This window comes from Bipolaris victoriae, assembly GCF_000527765.1.
Source record: "Bipolaris victoriae FI3 unplaced genomic scaffold scaffold_19, whole genome shotgun sequence".
Lineage (NCBI taxonomy): Eukaryota > Fungi > Ascomycota > Dothideomycetes > Pleosporales > Pleosporaceae > Bipolaris > Bipolaris victoriae.
In genome coordinates, this window is record NW_014575373.1 from 217039 (window position 1) to 235524 (window position 18486).

Below are 18486 nucleotides of genomic sequence, written 5' to 3' on the forward strand. Positions count from 1 at the left end.
CAATGTCTTTACACCCCATTCAGAATGATCACTTGGCTTGTTGCGGAGGCTGTCGTGAATTTACAGGAATACGTCACTTCGTTACCGACTCATTTGGCAGAAGACTAGGACTTGAGATATATCTCTGAATAGTTTTGTGGATAGCTTCTACAGATTTGGTTGTATGAGTAATGATATCCCTAGAGGTCAGGTAACCAACTCTCACTTCCACACGGCTAGTGTTATGTCCTCTTCGAAAAGGTCTCCACATCTTGACTCAGGAAAAGGATGACGTTCTGGCAGGTACATCACCACCATTACGGCAGCTCGCCCATCCCTGCACCCTGAGCGGCACAAAACCATAAACTACATTGGTTTGTAGGTGTAGAGGATAGCTACGTGGATAATCCTGCTTGGGCGAAGAGGGTCTGGTGATGGCTTTGCTTTTACCATAGCAGGTCACGTAACATCAGTCTCTTTGCAATGCAGAAGGCATAAATCAAACTACAAATCCCATCGCGATAACATGCGTAGAGCATGAAATGAATATAGCCACTTTACTTTACTGAACTATCTCCAAAGAAACATCCCCAAAATGATCCAGATCCACTCCACAAAACACGAGCCCGACCCAACCCTCGCCCACTCCTTCCTCATAAGCTTTCTCCTGCTGCACACCATACCATGGCTACGACGTACCTTCCGCTTCAGCAAATTAACATCATACCTCCTAAACTCATTAAAATCACTCCTCAGCCCCGTCCCACCCAGCCCCATTCTCCCTAGCCCCTCCCCACCAGACACCGCCCTCCACAACGGCATCCCCTACATCTCCCTCACAAGCGCCTACCACCACACGCTCCGCCAATCCTGGACCAACGACCCCACAAAACTCTACCTCGAAAGCTGCTTCGACCCGGACTCCCCTGTCAATCTCGCCACTGACTACGGTATCGAGGGGTTGTGTCCCGTAGTCAAGGCTACAGAAGGTGATAAATTTATACTAAGGGATGGAGGGGGGAGGTATTATCTTTGGGATGGGTGGAGTGGGGAGTTGAGACGGTTTAGGGAGAGGTGGACGGAGGGGTGCAGGGATAAGGAGGAGGTGGTGCAGGGACTTGTGTGCGAGATGACGTGGGCCGAGGCGGATACGGATGTTGTTCGTAGGGGGAGGCGAGGGGGTTAGGGGTGTTATGGGTTTATTGGTTAGTGGAGAGCATGTGTGAATGAACGACTTGGGCGGTGAATTCAGTTTTTCATAGCGGGATTTGTTTGGATGATAGCGATATACTTGAGTTAGACAATGTCAATTTCTCGGACAATACTTCTGGGTGTCTTTTATTTATGTCAAATATAGCTATCTGAGGAGACAATAGGCCATGTAGCAAAGGCGATAGAGATGAGAGTGTTGGGCATGATGTTACAACATTCTCACATCTTCGAGGACGCAAGATCAATTTCCGGTTCTCTAGGGGTGGTTTGAACCTGGAGCGAGCTTTTGAATGTAGGAAAGTCCTCACACGCATCGAAAAGTGGCTTTGGCATACCGGGCGTAGCCTTCCAGTCGTAGCGTAGCAAGAGGATACAGAGTGCGATTTTCATCTCGTCGTTTGCAAACCATCGGCTAGATACGTGACGAGTCAACGATCCTATTACGTGTCTCTATGCACCCTACGGGGAGGGGCTGGGGCATGAACGAGATGGGAGAACAGAAAGGAATGGATAAAAAGACTCACCCTGGGCAGGCATGCTTGCCTATTCCAAACTCTGGATTCTCTAGATTCACCGTGATAAAGGAGTATTTGTTCGCTTGTCCTTCTTCTTCTTGTTTTTCGAGCCAGCGCTCTGGATAAAACTCTTCGTTTTCACCCTGGTAATCAGCGGGAGGCATGACGAAAAACCTTCGACCATTAGGAATAGTGAATCCATCTGAGAATGTCAAGTTTCCCTTAACGACTTGTCGGCGTGCAGTCCTGAGGTTGCCCCGAAGTATTCTCATGCATTCCTCTTGCACAGCATCTTGTAATTTGAGACGAGCCAAGGCTTGCCTTGTCCATCCGTACTCCTTGAGAACTGAGATGGCTTCCTCTCGGAGAAGTGAGATATATTTGGGATGCGCGATAAGGCACCAGAGAGCAGTGAACAGATGCTAAAATCTCTCAGTAAACCAAGAAATTTCGATGTAAGAAAATGCGATTTTGTACGCACCCCGCTCGTGTTGTGAATGGCAGCCATAGATATGGCTAACTGAAAGCCAACAATATCAAGCTTCTGATCTGTCTTACTTTGTTCGAGAATCCACGCTATGGAGTCGTGTGCCTTTGGAACTTTCTTACCAGCAGCAATAGTAGCTCTTGCTACCTTCTCTCAGCGTTCAATCTCCTTTGCAATCAACTAACGTACTCTTTGAGTCTGATATCGAGCCGTCTTGCTCAGTGGAATAAAGTATTGTATGATGGGCCATAAGATACGGGGCCAGGAACGAAACCGCAAAGCTGCTGTCAAAGCAGTGGCGCCGTATTTCATTGATATGTCAATGTATTCGTGATTATGAGCTATCTCTTCACCGAGCATAGCGCGAGCAGTGAAGCGACCAATTATCTTCGTTGCTTCAGCGAGCAATATAATCGTATGCCACTGTCCAGGAGCAAGGTTTCCGAAAAGGTCTTCGGTAGCTAGAATACCTTCATCTGCTAGGCTCTCAGTGATAAGTCCTAGGGACTGTGTGAGCTTAGCACTGATGGTTTCTCGAAGGAGCGATGCATGTTTGTTGCTCGTAATAGGCCGTCGAAACCGGGCAGGTTCCAAGGCGCCTCGTCTAGGAAATAAGGAGGGAAGGCTGCTTGTTGAGAGTCGCGGACTTCTTCAAGACATCGTCGGGGAAGAGCAATCTTTGGGCCACCGTGAGTGATGATCTGGAAAGGCTGGTCGGGATACAATTTTCTTCCTTTACTAAGCAACTCTCGTGGCTTGGTATGCCAGCTCTCCCCAGGCGTCTGTTCATTTGCATTGAGAATAGGAACCTCGCGAAGAGGTCGCTGTTTTGTGGCCAAGTGACGTACCCATAAGATAGGTGGGATTGCAGCTATGAGAACAAAGATATAGATAGTTGGCGAGACACTGAATAAGGAAAGGGTTTTATTGTGAATAACATCGATCGTATTGAGATTTTTTGATTGATTCAGAACAGTATGTTGAGTAGTGCAATAAGCTGATGATTTATGTTCCCATTTCGTCGAGCGAAGGGTCAGAGATGCCATCTCCGCTCAACACACATAAGCGTGTAACGTCGATTGATTGATGGTCCCGACTACATGGATACCGCCTCAAAGAGGAAAATTGTGGGTTTCACTGAGCACAATTAAACTTTACACGTGAATAGCTTAATATGTTATGCCGATCTGCTCCATATCTCAAAAAAAGAACGCCTCTGGTACTAGTTGCGGATATCGGGCTTAAGAGAATTGCAATGAGCCAGCGATAGGCTCCCCGCAATAGATAGTCGAAAACCAGGCATGGAATTGTCTTGATCATGGCATACCAAAGATTGTCATCCGATTTAGGGGGGTGCATTTACGTGGGAGTGAGGAAGCGCTCGTACGTTGCGGATCGTGCGGCTAACACCAGATCGAATAGAGTCCTTGATCGTTGCGTAGTCGGTTATAACAGGACTTACTACTCCGGTTTATTCCCGTGTCTAATAAGAAAAGGTGAAGGTTCAAAACAACGTCGAAAAGCAAGCCCAACAACGGGTGACTCGACGATTAGAAGTAGTAGGCTCTTGATATAAGATAAGGAATATCAATGGCGATAATCGTTTGAAAACGATACCATGTAGGACGACCGATTGTGGTTGGACTAGACGTCTTGTGAGTGATTTATCAATATTACGTTCCGCATACTAACTTTCATGCAGGTACGTAGGAAGCTTCCAAAAATTTATGTCTTCTATCCGCACTATCGCTGGTCACACGCTTAAGCCGTTGGCGAAGTAGCTTTCGAAATATTCTGCAGTGGTATCTCTGCCGGCCACTGCGTTTTGCTTGTGCTTTTGTGGACGGATAGTGAAGAAGGAAAGAGGCTTGGTTATTTTTGAAAGAGTTGACCCGCATGTATTTCTGCTGTGATCTATTCAAAATTACAAGGTACCTCGCTGAGGTTATTAGTGAATTTATCGAATAGTCGTCATTTCTGAAGTGTAATTTAGATCTAGTTAGTGACAACCTCAAAATGATAGACAAAAAGCGGATGACTAAACAGATCCTTACTCCAATCCGCTAGCGCGCGATAGACGGACTCGTGACTCCTCTACATTTTGACACAGACACCACGGCAACGACAAAAGCAACAGTTTGGAAGATCGCCCGATTAGTGGAGTCGATACCTTATTCAAGAAGTTTTTCTTGACGTACAGAACTGTGGGGTTGTGAACAATCCAGCCTCTGAACTTTTTTTTTCTTATTTTCACTTTTGGGGGGAAGGCTACAAGCGACCATGCCGCAGTACCTGGTTCGACTGGCGCAGGCACACGAAAGTTTCCGCAGGGTCGAGTTACAGGCCTTGGCGGATGTTGCGGGCATATCACTGCAGGTTGTCAAGTATCAAGAAGATGTGAGTGTGGTTTTTATTTCTCCCAGTCCGTGTTAACATAATTTGGTTTATTATGTGATGTTCGATCGAGTATGCACGAATTTCATCTTTCTGCGTATCTATCCTGGTACACGAAGGATCATTTCATTGTCTTAAAAAACCCACATCCTAACATTTCAAGTCTCCATACTGTATTGTGGAACTAGTGTCAGACGCAGCAGCACGAAAACTCATCGCCCGCAGCATTCTCTCTCAAGGCATATACGAGCTATGGGGCGAGGGCGCAGAGTACAACGCTCTCCATGAGTCCGTCCGCAATCTAACTGCAAGCAAATGGTCTCAGTACGAGACGTCTTCCTTCCGCTTCACCATCGAAGGTTATCGCGGGGGCAGATCAACCGACGAGCAGCGTGAAATCATCGACAGTTTCTCGTACATGGCATTCAAGGGACCTCCACGAATGCGCGACCCAGACGTGGCATTCCGCGTATTTGAAGACTATGAGCTAGATGCCAAACAACCAAAGTACCTCTATTTTGGTCGCTTCATCGCGGATTCGTGTCGTAATGAGGCAAAGAAGACGTTTGATCTCAAGAAAAGACACTACATCAGCACCACATCTATGGATGCAGAGCTCACGCTTGTTACGGCGAATATCGCACATGTAGCGCCAGGGAAGGTGTTCTACGACCCATTCATGGGTACGGGTGGCTTTCCAATCGCATGTGCACATTTCGGCGCTGTGGTGTTTGGAAGTGACATCGACGGTCGCACTATCCGGGGCACAGGGGGAAGTGCTCGAAGAGGGCAGACGGGAAAGTACGATGTAATTGGCAACTTCAAACAATACGGTATCGAATCGAGATATCTAGGCGCTTTTGTTTCCGATCTCACAAACACACCACTAAGGATTCTCCCAACGGGCAGTCAAAACAGCAAAGGCTATCTCGACGGCATCGTATGCGATCCACCTTACGGGATCCGTGAAGGCCTCAAGGTACTCGGGTCCCGCCAGGAGCTTCTCGAAAAAGAGCGGAAGTCACATCAAGATCAATTCAAGGAACCGGGGTATATTCCACCCAAGCGACCGTACTCTTTCACTGCGTTGCTCGACGATATACTTGAGTTTGCCGTTGCGACGCTGGTGGAAGACGGGCGACTCAGCATGTGGATGCCGACTGCCAATGACGAAGACATTGAACTGATAATACCTTCGCATCCAGGCTTGGAACTGACATCGGTGTGCGTGCAAGCTTTCAACAAATGGTCGCGTCGACTCCTTACATACCGGCGGCGCCGTGAATCAGAAATGCCAGAGGGGGCGCTGGAGGCTGTCAAGAAGGAATACGAAAAGGGTACAAGAGCGAGTGAGTTAAACGACTTTCGCCGAAAGTACTTCCAGGGATTCAGGGAGTTCGAAAGCATGAAGCAAGAGTTTATTAGAATGAAGAAGGAAAACAACAGAGACGGGGAAGGGGCGGTTTGTCAAGACAAGGGAGATGCTGGAGCGTAAGCATTGCATTGCAGTCTGACATGACTATGATGTTGCCAGTTACCCCTGAAGTTCAACAGGACATATGGTAGTCAGATAAATGACCCCATGTACTCTGACAATTGCGTGTTCGAGAATACCTTGCATTATCCCGTTACTGAGAGAAATGGTTAATTGGATGACTATGAATGGCACGGAGCGCGATGAGCCATGCCGTCAGCTATTAAACCGATTGGTGGAAAAGTGCAGTTTAAGTTGAATCTACCCATTTGTTTTGAGCCCAAACAAACCTAGACCGCTCCTTTGCACCAAGAGTCGATTGAGGGGGTATGGAGTGCGTCACTAATAATAGTCCCTGCTCGAGATCGTTGGAGTAGTAGGCCCGAGGCGGATACATGCATAAAAGGTGTAAGGTTTCCGTGTCGTCGAGAAAGCACTAACCAAGAATTCTTTTTGCCAGTCTTAGCTTGGACCCAGGAGATTCAAGCAAGTTAAGATGCATTTTTATTCAACATTGGCGTACCTTGGGCTTTTTGCTTCGTCGGCCACAGCCACGGCCCTTGAAGCTCCTCCAGATGTAGTGCGCCCACCGCCGTTCTTCGCTCTAGCCGGCGACTCGACCACGGCGCCGCAGTCGGTAAACGGAGGCGGCTGGGGCGCCGGCTTCCTCAATACGACTCTGCATGCCGGAGCGACAGGAAAGAATTTTGGCCATAACGGCGCGACGACGGTGTCGTTCCGCGAGGGAGGCGACTGGGCCAACGTTCTCGCAGCCGCAAAAGCCGCAACCAAAGAATACGACACTTACGTAGTGTGTCAGTTTGGACACAACGACCAGAAGCCGGCCAAGAATATCTCGATTGAACAGTACTCGGCCAACCTTGCCAGGTTTGTCCAGGATATACTGGACGTATCGGCGTGGCCTATCTTGGTGACTCCGCTCAGCAGACGCAATTTCGACTCGGCTGGCCGCATCAAAGAGGACCTGGCAGACATGGCGGCTGCAACATTAAAGGTGGCGAAGCAGATTGGCGCGCAATATATAGATCTCAATGCGGCGAGCACAAAGTACCTAAATGCCATTGGGCCTGATAAAGCGCATACGTACAACCTGTCGCCTTCGGACAATACCCATCTCAACGATGGAGGAAGCATTGTATTTGGCAATATGGTGGCACTACTCATGAATGAGGGACTGATACAGTTGAACACTCATTATGTGTCGCCCATTAAAGATATTGCGGATAAGCTAGAGAAGGACGAGTATGTGTCTGCGTATGTGTAGGCTGATAGTGTAGTGGGTTCATTGGGGGAAACCAGCAGAGGAGCAATGTATATACCATGATGATTAAATAAATATGAATGCAAAATGCAGTGACTTTGAAAGCTCTTGGTGCTGAAGGAAGAAGTAAAGTGTGGATCTACCATGTATGCAGATGCATGGTGATGTTGTAGGGCTGAGCACAGACTCCGACATGGCAACATTTTGTGGAGGACGATGTATGATGCATTCATCGAGTGTGCCATTGCTCGCAGCACACTCACCATGCAATGGTCGCCCTGGCGTATTGGCAGACACTAGAGAACTATAGAAAGTTATAGACTCGCAGTTTAACACCCTGTTTACTTCGGTATAGCAAACGCTTGGGGCTGGACAGGCGCACAATTCGCCATGTCTCTTCTCCGCCCGACATGCGCCTCACTCGCGCGCCGCCTCTGTACTACACAACCTCACTCTCGACAGGCAACAACATCTCCGTTACTGGCTCTCGTCCAGCGACACCGGGCATCACGACCGCAATGTCGCTTCTTTGCCTGCACCCCCCATTACCGCGCCAGAGTCATCGATACGCCGCAGAACCCCGCCATCCCGCAATCTCGCAAGCGCACTGTACGCATAGGACCACTCCCTGAAGGGCCAGTCAGCGAAGCAACCGTACATCGCATCTTTGGCCGCAAGTTATCACCACAAGACGGAAACAATGTCCTGCGCATACTGCACCACCGGCGCACCGCAGGCTCCCTGGCCGACTACGGCGTAGACAATCTGGGCAAGCAGTACACCCACGTGAGCCGTGAAACCGCGCTCAAAGGGCTAGAATGGCTGCGAGCAAAGTACCCCATAGACGAAGCGCGAGCAGCAGAAGAATGGGCCGAGAAGGAAGCCAATCGCATAGCCTACGAGCTATGGCTCGCCGACCCCGAAACCGAGTCCAAATACAAAGACCCCGCCCGCGCCTTTCGCGAGCAAATGGAAAAGGAAGAGCAAGAACGCATACGACAGGAGGCCGAGAACCAAAAGATTGGCATTCTACACGCGGGCAAGAGTCAATTTGAGCTCAACATCGAGGAAAAGCGACGGGCACGTCTAGAAGAGATTGCGCGCAAAGCAGAGGAGAAGGAGCAGAAGGAGAGGGAAATGGAAGAGAAACTCGCGAGCGGAGAATGGGTGCGCACACCAACTGGCACCCAACTCATGAAGCCCGGTCAAACAACGTACATTGACGTCTTTGGCCGTGAGCAAGTCAGTCGCCGCAAAGAGGAAATGGAAAAGTACAACAAAGCAGCTCAAGTAACGGACGCAACGACACCTGAAGAACTCCTAGCACAGACAACTCTAGTATGTCTTTTCACCTATCCCCCCCTCAAAAAAAAACTCTGCTAACAACGTACTCCCCAGTCCCAACGCCTCGTCCCAATGACCATCTTCGTCCTCGTCACCATCGCCCTCTCCTACGCCTTCGCACACTACTACACGCCCCCCTCGCCCTCGTACCGCATCTTCCCAGACCTCTCCCCGACAACCGCCACCATCGGCGCCCTAGTCGTTGCAAACTGCGTCGTAGCACTAGGCTGGCGCGTTATGCCCTTATGGCCCTTCATGACCCGCTACTTCATGCACGTTCCCGGTTACCCGCGCGCCATCCAGAGCGTCACCAACGTCTTCAGCCACATCCAGTACGAGCACCTCCTCGCCAACATGATGATGCTGTGTCTTGTCGGTCCCGTATGTTGTGATCTCGTTGGACGCGGTGTCTTCATGGGCACGTATATAAGTGCTGGTGCCCTCGGCACTCTGGCCTCACTTTACTGGGCAAATCTCGGAAGAGGCAACATCACGGCGCATTCGGTCGGTGCCTCAGCAGCTATTTGGGGTATCTCGGCACTGTACTGCTTGTTGACTGACCAAGAGAGGATCAAGATCCCGCTGTTGAAGGATCAGGAAGTTGCATTTTGGCCCAAGATGCTCTTCGTAGCGTTTGTGCTGTTGGAGATTCATTCGGCGACGAGAAGGAAGACGACGATGGATCATGCAAGTCATTTTGGCGGCATGGTCGTCGGAATGGCCACTGCGGGCTATTTGCGAGCAACGGGGTTCAGAGAGAAGATTGGGGCTGCAGAGCAGCAAGGCGTTCAGGCTTGGGCTGGGACACCCGAGAAGGTGGTGGATGTTGGGGCGATTGCCAAGGAGGGGATTAAGGAGGTCAAGCAGAGTTTTACTGAGAGTGGGAAGTAAAAAGAGGAAGATGTCTGTGTGTATGTATGTATGTGGAATGTATACAAGTATATGGTACAACCTTTTTTTTTTTGGTCCGAAACAAAAATAAACCCCTCCCAATTCTATTCAAGCGATACAAAAGGAATATTTGAGTAAAACACCCATATTCATGCCAATCACCAATCTAACCAAATCCCAATCCCCATTTTCACCCACACAATCCATAATGACTACTCCTGTACTTCCATCCCCGTTCTCCTGCCTTTTTCTAACTACCCCTTCTTCTTCTTCTTCTTCTTCTTCTTCCTCCTGTCCCGAACCAAGACTCTGTAAATAAAAACCCCCACACATCCCCCTCTCCACACCCTCATTCACCACCTTGGCAATAGCACTCGGCCAACACGCCCTCTTCCAAAAATTGCTGGCGCTCAGAAAATTCAAGTGCAAAGGCGCAGGCGGCACGGGATGCGAGGCATCCGTCGTTACACCCGGTATGGGATGCGTAACTGCTGCTGCGCGGGCGAGGTGCTCGGTACAGTGGTGAAGTTTTTCCGGGATCAGAGAGGGAACGAGGACTTCGCAGTAGTCTTGGAGGCAGAAGGAGGATTGAGTTGGGGAGGAGGAGAAGAGGGCGTGGGTGGAGTTGTGGGGCCAGGCTGTTGCGTCGAGGCCGGCTAGTTTTTCGTTGGGATTGTTGGAAGGGGGTGGGGAGATGGTGTAGCGGCGGAGTAGGATGAGTTTTCCGCGGACGGAAGAGAGGTAAGGGGTTTTGTTTTGCGTGTACCAGCGAGTCGAGTTGGGGGTTATGTAGTGTTTTTGCAGTATAGTGGCGAGGTGGTCGTCTGTTGCGCTGCCTACGCCTTCTCTTTTTAGGCTGACGAGGAGGGTTTCGCTGGGGTGGGCGGCGAGGAAGTTGTAGCAGGTTTGGAGGATCGGGGCGAGATATTTGGGGCCGGTTAGGCTGATGGGGAAGGCACCGTGGACGAGGTAGAGCTCCTTTTTTGAGGTGTCGGTTGCGTGGATGGGTTGTACGCGGATGTCGAGGAAGCGGATGCCGTTTTCCAGTTGGGTTTTTATGTCGTGGACTTGACACCTGACGGATGGTAGGGCACGGTAGTGCGTGTGTGAGTTGTGTGTTCCTGGTATGCTGATTGCAGAGAGAGGGAGGTTGTCGGGGAGTGTGGACATCCATGAGGCATAGCTGGGAATGTGGTTGCTTTGGATTGCCAGGTGAGGAATTGGCTTAGAAGGGTGAAAAATGGCATTGTAGTTTGCAGAGGGGTTTGCAGAGAGTGCAGTAAAGGCTTGCGTCGACTTTTGCGTGTACGAAGGATTCGAGTCGATGCGATAGCGTTCAGCTTTGGCCGTTTGAATCGTGATACGGAGCACTGGGCTTGACAATGTAGCTGCGTTGCGAGGCTGATTTTGGTTGGGGAACTTGAGCGTATAGGATTCAAAAGGCTGTAACGTGACTTCCAGATCTTGATGGTTAAAACTCTGGGCATGTCCACTGAGCTCTGGCGACGTAGGTGTTGCGGGCGTAGTGCTTTTGGGACTCAAAAAGTATCCATGGGCTTTTGATTGTAGTGTGTTTGGATCTTCAAACCGCTCAACACGCAGCAGAGAAATAGCAATCGGAGTCAGATTCCGTACCGTAAGTGGGGAAGACATCTTGCTTGATTCCCGAGCTCTACAGTCTAGAGATAAAGTTGTCTAAGGTAGACCAGAGATATCTTCACGCCCAGTCTAGCTGAGTCGGAATATAGTAGGTAGCGTTATTCTGTTTTACAACACCAGACAGAGCAGCTTGCTGGGATTGCATACAATTACAGCCAGACGTTAGCAGTAGATTATCATGAGCAGAAAAAAAAAGGCCGAATCTATATCGGGCGAACATGCTGAGGGCAAGGGTCAAAAGGCAAGTTGTCAGCTAGACACGCAGTGTGGACAAAGCGCCAAGACTGCGCCAGCCTCCGAAGGCGTGTCAAAGACGCGTAACCCAGTGTAAACAACAGTCACGTATCGAGAGCGGGAGAAGTAACATGGTGCATGGAAAAAAGTAAAACGTTGATACGACTCCATGTCAAATGGCCCAATAAGATGACTTGACTGAGATGGTAAACAACTAATATCAATTGCGGCAAGAGCGCTATTCTATCTCCTGAAAACGTAGTCCTAGGACCCAAGGGACTCTAACGTCCTATTCTGCCTCGACCAGGGGTCCGCCCGGGTATCATGCAGCCGAAACAAGTAGGATACGCATGTCCAACATGAAAAAAAGGTAATGATACAGCTGAAATACATCTGTACACACGAGCAAACGCCTCAAACCAGTCATAGCACGCGCACAAATGCGAAAAGAAGAATAAAATATGTCGTACCTCCAGCGCCGGTAAATGCGATGGATGCTAGCAAAGAAGGTGGTTCATGTTCTTGGGAACAGCACCTGTAGGGCTCTCGATTACATGCCGCTGTGCACTCCCAGATGATGAAGGACGAGACTCACTCGTACATGTGGCGTGTGCAAATGCCATTTCCTCCTCAATCTGAGCATTGGGTGTTCGGTCCTTGGTAGGTGTAAAGCTTTCAATAGGTGGCCGTTTTGGCGAGTGATTGTTGCGACCGTCCACGTTTGACACGGGCTGGAAGACATAGTCTGACTTGATCCTCGTCAGTCTTGCCAATTTCCTAGGAGTGACCGGATGCCGGCCCTTTCCAACAGCAATCACGTTGGCGACGTTTTCCTTTGGCTTGAGCTGTGGGTTGAACTGTGATTCAATGGGGGGAAAAGCAGCATCAGACTTTTTGGCCAAAGATTTGGCGCCGCTTTTTACAGCACCCTTGGTAGCTTTGAAGACATTGTTGATGGCAGGAACCTCCTTGGGCTCCTTCTTGGCCTTGGTCTTGGTTGCTCCTGCTGCCTTCTTCGTTTGTCCCTTGGGCTTTCTTGTGGGTGCTTTTCCTGCTACCTTGCCAAAGAGATCTAGTTGAGCGTTTTGAATGTCCGCCTTTCTCTTTGTGCCCTTCTTCGATGGTGTTTCTGGTTCCTCCTTGTCAAACGAGTGAGCAAGGATGCGTGGGCTTTGGCCAGGTGTCAGCTGGCCGGCATTGCGCAGAACACCCGGCTTGCGAGGGGTACCAATGACCACTTCTGCCTTTTGCTTTTCCTTGATTTTGCTCAGATGCTCGTCCGTGACTGTCTTGTACTCCATTGGGTCATCCCACCGGCGCATGTTGGCGTGGCGAGCAACTTCGTCACAGGGGCCCTTGACGACCAAATCCCACTTGTCCTCAAGATCCTTTCCAACTGGCTCAGGGTCATTATTCAGCCATATCGTGACACCATCCTTGCGGTCACGAACAATGTTGCACATTTCGCGAGCGATACGCCGTACACCTGGGACCTTGAGGGTGGTGCCAGCAACAATAACAGCGTCTGGCCTCATGCGCATGTCGTATGACGCGCAGGAACCGATTGATTCATCATCGGGGTTGTGCTCATTATACAGGACCATGCGTGGACGCAGACGGCCGATGCCATGGCTTCTCTTATCTGCGACCTGACGAATCTCATCGTTTTGCACGCAGCTCGGGCAAGGAGGCGGGCTGGGACCGTTGAATTGCTCAGCATCAAAGGGCGTTATCGCGTGGCATTTGGAGCAAGACATGTAGTCAAGGCCGCCATGGACCTGCACGGTCTTGGGCCAGGGTCCCTTCTTTGGTAGCGGGACCTGGGTGCTTAGAGGAGGCAGCGATGTGTCTATGCCGTCGACGTTTTGGGTGTAGAGTCGCATGAGGCGGCCTTCCTGGGCCAGCGTAGCGAGGAGGTGGTGGAAGGCGGTAGGCTGGGCCGATTTGGTATGGTGAGAGAGGGTACGGACCATGTCGTGGAACGTCGATGTGGACGTGTCATCCTGGTAAACAGAAGCGTCGAACAGGTCCTTGCCAGACGACTTGAGCTTGTGCTCCTTTTTGAGCGTGTTGAACAGGCCGGTGGCAGAGCGGAAGTCTGGAATGCCAGCTGACACGGAAATACCAGCCCCTGCAATGACGACAATCTTGCGCTTCTTGTGCAAGACGGTCAGCAAGCGCTGCAGCTGGGGCAGGTGTTCTAGGGGAACGTCGGGCTTGGACAGGTCGAGATATTCTGCCGTGCGCTCCTTGGGTTCCATTGTCTTCCTCCTCTTTGGTGGACGCGGGTTGTCGTCGTTGCTGCTGCATGGGGGCGAGGGCATGTCTTCGGGGACAGGCGTTGTCTTGGCGGACGAGCGCTGTGAGGACGAGGGCGACATGTAGGCGCGTCGGTGGGCGAGCGTGGTCAGCTCGGGGGGTGGAGTAGGTGAGCGAGAGAGGAGCGAGATTTCAGAATCCGACATTTCTGTCAAGGGCGAGCTAGGCACGTTTGTTGGGGTGGGAGAAGCCATTGTGAAGGGGGCAGGCGCGACGCGAGTGGTGTGGGGTGTCGAGCAGTGGGCAGCGACCAGCGGGTGCGGTGCAGAGATCCGATGGTGAAAGGAAGCGGCGGCAGCAGCTTCAGCGGTAGGCCGCGTCGGGAGCTACAACGGGAGTTGCAGCTGGAATTATCGCGCTAGAGGCGCGCATAGAGTGTGCGAAGAGAAGTTGAGAGGGCTGCGGAGAAATGCCGCGTGTAGAGGGCGTGTGCTGAGGGCGGGCGTGTGGGAAGCGCAGAATGAGCAGGGCTATGTGTGGGTCGTGGTTGCTGTCCACCGCTGGCCGTTGGATCCCCGTCAAGGAGATGGGTGCGAATAGCAAAGGGAGCGCTAGGCCATTGCGCCGGAAGTGAAAGGCGCGATAAAAATAGGGCGGGTGCGCGTCGCAAACAGACGCGTTTGCAGTGGCTGCCGGGGCGGTGGTTGTGGTGGGTGTGGTGGTGGAGGAGGAGGAGAGCGGGCGAGTTGAAGAGGTTTGGCGGAGGTTGCGACCATGACGGGCCCAGCGCTGGTTCACCTCGACAACCATGGGGCACCGCTGCAGAGTCCCGCCAAGCGGCCACCCAAACACCCACCTGTTTACAGTTCATAGAGACATGCGTCCATAGCTGTGGTCCGGGCTCGTGCTGAGTCGATCCAGCATCCAGTGCTCAGCAGAAGCAAGCCTGACCACAGACAGCCAGCTGTCCGTGTCGTGGAATGGTCTTTCTGGCCATGTACTTAGTTATTGGCCGGCTAAGTACATGTGTACATGTGTGCTATGTATGTACAAAGCATTGGCTGTTTTTTGCGACATCACATGTCTCTTTCTGCCTACGCCCGATTCTGCTGCTTGGCCGGCGGGGGAATAACCAACAGTACAAGCAATGTGCGCTTCTCTCGTCGCAGCGCCTCGTCCGGGCCACGACTGTGCCTCTGAAGCTGCACACCGTGTCTTGCAGCGCCTGCATCCGTCGTGGCCAGGGCCGTGTTGGGATCAAAAGTTGGCCATGACGACGGTGCACCCAGCTTCAACGCACAGTGCACGAGCTAGAAGCGCGCTAGTCGCCGTTAGCGCGTCGCTTACTGCCGCCATCCATGCTGCCCTTGCTCTTGCGTGCCAACCACGCCTCGGGAGCCTGCGAGGAGCCTCTGCAATCCTCTGCCGCTCGCCTTGCAACATCGTCCCTCGTTCTTTTCCTGCGTTTTGCTGTCTGTGATACCCGGCCGCTGCTGGCCCCACCCGCTCCTAGTCTCCCCTTGCTCTAGCCGCCCCTCGTGCCGGGCGCCCCTCATCATGGATGGCGCAAGCTACAACATGGACGTGGACGATCTCTTTGGCGACTCGGAACATGTCAACATCCAGACTATAAACACCACACCGCCCGCAAAAGGCCGGGATGCTCGTATCGACGAACTGGGCTCTACCGGCTGCTGCCAGTAGGCCAAGCCTTCCTTGCCTCTCCAACCTCCTCTGACACGTGATAGAAAGATCTCATGGTCCAAAAACGGCTGTGTCGCCTACATAACTCCAGATGGCTATTCCGTCAACCTCAAAATCTTCTCCCGCAACCCTGAAACCGGCAAGTGGGCTCTCGGAAAGACGGTTCCTCTCGAGCTGCCCCAGGGCTCCGAATTATTTCCATTAATTCACCTGTCATGGAGCCATCTGGGCAACGACCTGGCCGTCATGGACCAAGCAGGCCGCGTCATGATCTTCTCCTGTGCCATGGCCTTGGACCGCATGCACTTCACCAGAGCTGAGATTGCCCATCCAGAATCAGAAGTCGACGCTGTTGTCGGCATGCATTGGCTCGCAATCCTACCCTATGCACAAAAGGTAGCATTCCCATCATCTCGGCACGGCTAAAATCATTTACACTCTTCTAGAATCTGATTGCATGGTCAGCTGCACGAGAAGGCAACAAGTGGAAATGGAACATTCGACAACATTTATTCAACAATGCCCATCATCCTGTCGACGGCAAAGCTTCACTCATCTATCTGAAGAGATATGGTGAACTCAAACTCCGTTTCCAACAAAACGACAACAACTGGCAGGAGGCATCCGCCCAACTGGGCCCCATGATCTCCACCAAAGAGTCGTTCACTCATGCCGCCTTCGCCTCCAATAATGGTATTTCCCTTTTGTTTCCCATGTCTTTTTTCTACTAACGAGCATAGACAACACTCTTCTTCTAGCAGCATACGATGTCAAGAGGCGCCTGCATCTGTACCGCGTTGAGACGATTTGGAACGTTCCAGCCGATAAAAGAAGCCAAAATGCCGGCCCCTTTGAAAAGCCCACAATCCAGGTCTCACTTCTCGCTCTAGAAGACACCTGCAATCCTGTTGACATGGCCAACGACGAACTAAGTAATGGTGGGACCTCAGAAAGCGCCGCTACTGCTGCTGCACAACTGACCCATCTTGATTTCCTTCCCGTCACACCTCAACAAGATGACGGCTCCGTACCAACAATTCAGGCCATATTTAGCAGGCCACCAAATCCTATCTCGTATGTCATGAATCCACAAGAGACACGCTACAGCATCATTGTCAAGTGGCAAGTTCATCAAGAGCAGCAGAACCAGCTACACCCCAGCCTCGAACAGGTTACATCCAAGAAGAAAAGTGTGAGCTCACTGCCTGCTCAGACTGCTTTTCTGTTAAAACGACAACCAGATTTTGCACTTCACTCAGTTGTCCTAGACTTTTACCCCATGTGGTACAACATGCTGCTGGCGTTTTGCTATAGCGATGGCTCGATCGAGTTCAGGAAGCGATCCACAATGGAGGTCATCATGCCAGACGACAATACTGACAATGTAACCTCGCTACTGCAGGCTGGTTTCGTATTCCAGCACGCTGAACCTTCGTTGCACGTTGCCTTCTCTCCAAACCACTGCGTAGCTGTTGGGATGCAACTAGATGGTACCACGAAGCTTCGTTTGATGGAATACACGCACGGCACCTTGTCTTCAGACGATGATGACCCACACCACTCTGCTGCGCTTGCAGCGCTCATTCTTCAGTCTTCATCAGCCGCCAACCAATACTTCTCTAGCGACGACATCTTCGCCATTATCGATTCAATGAGCGACAAACGAAAGCAAGACTTTATCACCCTGCTGTTCGAAGGGCTGCAAGTGAATATTGACTGTGGCATTGACGACTCATCCACGAACCATTTCATCCTACTCGGACGCTCACCCTTCTTTGTCAAAACACTCTCAGCAATGCACCTCCTGGGCCTTCAGGGAGCCATCAACCGCACCTTGGTTAGCAAAACCGCATGGCAGATCCTCAACATCAAGTACGTCACCCAGATCCTCACAACCATTGTCCGCATGCACGGCGACGTATCCAAAATCAACCTCCGCCCCGAAGCCGTCCCCCAAATGATTGGCACAATCCGCTGGACCATGCACTTCATGGCCTACATTCTCGACGACCTCTTCGCCCTCGGCCGCGCCCTCTCCGACATCCCCCCCGCAGACCTAACCCGCGACATTCTCGAATCCAAAATCAAAGAAACAAACAAACCCGCCATCCTTCTCCTCCTCTCCGCCTTCCCCCGCGCAATGATGAAACTCTGGGCCCAACCGATCCAATGGGTAAAACGCAGCGCCGAATCCCAAGCCGCCACCTCCAACCCCGCCGGCGGTCCCGTTCCCGTCCAATCCCCAGAATCAAAGAAACTATACACCCCGCTCCTCTCCGCCGTCTCCGAACTCCCCTTCGAGTGGCGCTGGTTCGAAGTCCTCGTCACAGAAACCACAGCCCACATCCGCGCAATCTACAAACAACGTAACCTCAACGACGCACAACGCAACAGCATCGAGCGCGAAATTCTCCTCGGCAAAATACCCGACATTCTCTTCCCCGTAGCAAAGCGCCTAGTCACAGACGCCCTGTGGAATTCCAACCAGCAAAATGCTTGTCTAGCAGATAAACTCGACATGGGCAAACTCATGTTCTTCGATACCACATGGCTCGGCTTCACGGATTCAAAACGTGCACGCCTTTGGCATGACGAGCATGTCGTTGACGTGTGCCAGAAAATGATTATCCGCGGTATCGGCACCTGGGTACATCCTGTTAATACGTCTGGTCACCACTTGATGGGTAGGGGGAGAAGTGATAGTTTGCAGAGTGCTGCTGGGGGCACTGGTGCTTCCGCTGCTGGTGGTGCTACCGCGAATGGAGAGTCTGGGTCTGACAGGAAGGGCAGGAATATGCTGAGGCAGTGTGTGAGGTGTGGTGCTTGTATGGAGGATGTTGTGCCTGGTCTGCAGGGCTATACTATTCATCACTATCAGTGGTTGGTGGGCGTGAGCAAGCACTGCGTCTGTGGCAACAGTTGGATGCTTGTCGAGACCAAGCCATCTCTGAGGTAATGCCACACAAAACGCTGTCTTCCATCACCTCTTCATTTTTTTATCTACAAATACCATGTCAAGTAGCAACTGTCCAGGTCTCATATCATACAGAGC

At 51.4% G+C, this 18486-nt stretch overlaps 8 protein-coding genes across 8 annotated transcripts; 5 read left to right on the forward strand and 3 right to left on the reverse strand.

The window, feature by feature from the left end:
* Positions 1 to 574: 574 nt before the first annotated feature.
* Positions 575 to 1165, forward strand: COCVIDRAFT_91852 (hypothetical protein; the record flags this gene model as incomplete). Its single annotated transcript, XM_014703912.1, has 1 exon — positions 575 to 1165. The coding sequence occupies one exon, from the start codon at positions 575 to 577 to the stop codon at positions 1163 to 1165; it is 591 nt and encodes a 196-aa protein (XP_014559398.1).
* A 245-nt stretch (positions 1166 to 1410) lies between these two features.
* On the reverse strand, positions 1411 to 3239 carry COCVIDRAFT_35431 (hypothetical protein; the record flags this gene model as incomplete). The annotated part of the gene is made up of 5 exons (XM_014703913.1): positions 1411 to 1603; positions 1716 to 2128; positions 2188 to 2259; positions 2383 to 2726; positions 2774 to 3239. The coding sequence occupies 5 exons, from the start codon at positions 3237 to 3239 to the stop codon at positions 1411 to 1413; spliced, it is 1488 nt and encodes a 495-aa protein (XP_014559399.1).
* A 1234-nt stretch (positions 3240 to 4473) lies between these two features.
* Positions 4474 to 6131, forward strand: COCVIDRAFT_13711 (hypothetical protein; the record flags this gene model as incomplete). The annotated part of the gene is made up of 3 exons (XM_014703816.1): positions 4474 to 4590; positions 4751 to 6078; positions 6122 to 6131. 3 exons carry the CDS (start codon positions 4474 to 4476, stop codon positions 6129 to 6131), a joined length of 1455 nt encoding a protein of 484 aa, XP_014559302.1.
* A 426-nt stretch (positions 6132 to 6557) lies between these two features.
* COCVIDRAFT_13712 (carbohydrate esterase family 12 protein) lies at positions 6558 to 7346 on the forward strand (the record flags this gene model as incomplete). Its single annotated transcript, XM_014703817.1, has 1 exon — positions 6558 to 7346. One exon carries the CDS (start codon positions 6558 to 6560, stop codon positions 7344 to 7346), a length of 789 nt encoding a protein of 262 aa, XP_014559303.1.
* Positions 7347 to 7733: 387 nt separating this feature from the next.
* Positions 7734 to 9578, forward strand: COCVIDRAFT_13713 (hypothetical protein; the record flags this gene model as incomplete). Its single annotated transcript, XM_014703818.1, has 2 exons — positions 7734 to 8681; positions 8742 to 9578. 2 exons carry the CDS (start codon positions 7734 to 7736, stop codon positions 9576 to 9578), a joined length of 1785 nt encoding a protein of 594 aa, XP_014559304.1.
* A 108-nt stretch (positions 9579 to 9686) lies between these two features.
* On the reverse strand, positions 9687 to 11231 carry COCVIDRAFT_92112 (hypothetical protein; the record flags this gene model as incomplete). Its single annotated transcript, XM_014703914.1, has 2 exons — positions 9687 to 9832; positions 9908 to 11231. The coding sequence occupies 2 exons, from the start codon at positions 11229 to 11231 to the stop codon at positions 9687 to 9689; spliced, it is 1470 nt and encodes a 489-aa protein (XP_014559400.1).
* A 737-nt stretch (positions 11232 to 11968) lies between these two features.
* Positions 11969 to 13984, reverse strand: COCVIDRAFT_24340 (hypothetical protein; the record flags this gene model as incomplete). Its single annotated transcript, XM_014703837.1, has 1 exon — positions 11969 to 13984. One exon carries the CDS (start codon positions 13982 to 13984, stop codon positions 11969 to 11971), a length of 2016 nt encoding a protein of 671 aa, XP_014559323.1.
* A 1303-nt stretch (positions 13985 to 15287) lies between these two features.
* Positions 15288 to 18390, forward strand: COCVIDRAFT_91978 (hypothetical protein; the record flags this gene model as incomplete). The annotated part of the gene is made up of 4 exons (XM_014703915.1): positions 15288 to 15430; positions 15479 to 15830; positions 15881 to 16127; positions 16175 to 18390. The coding sequence occupies 4 exons, from the start codon at positions 15288 to 15290 to the stop codon at positions 18388 to 18390; spliced, it is 2958 nt and encodes a 985-aa protein (XP_014559401.1).
* Between the last annotated feature and the right edge of the window lie 96 nt (positions 18391 to 18486).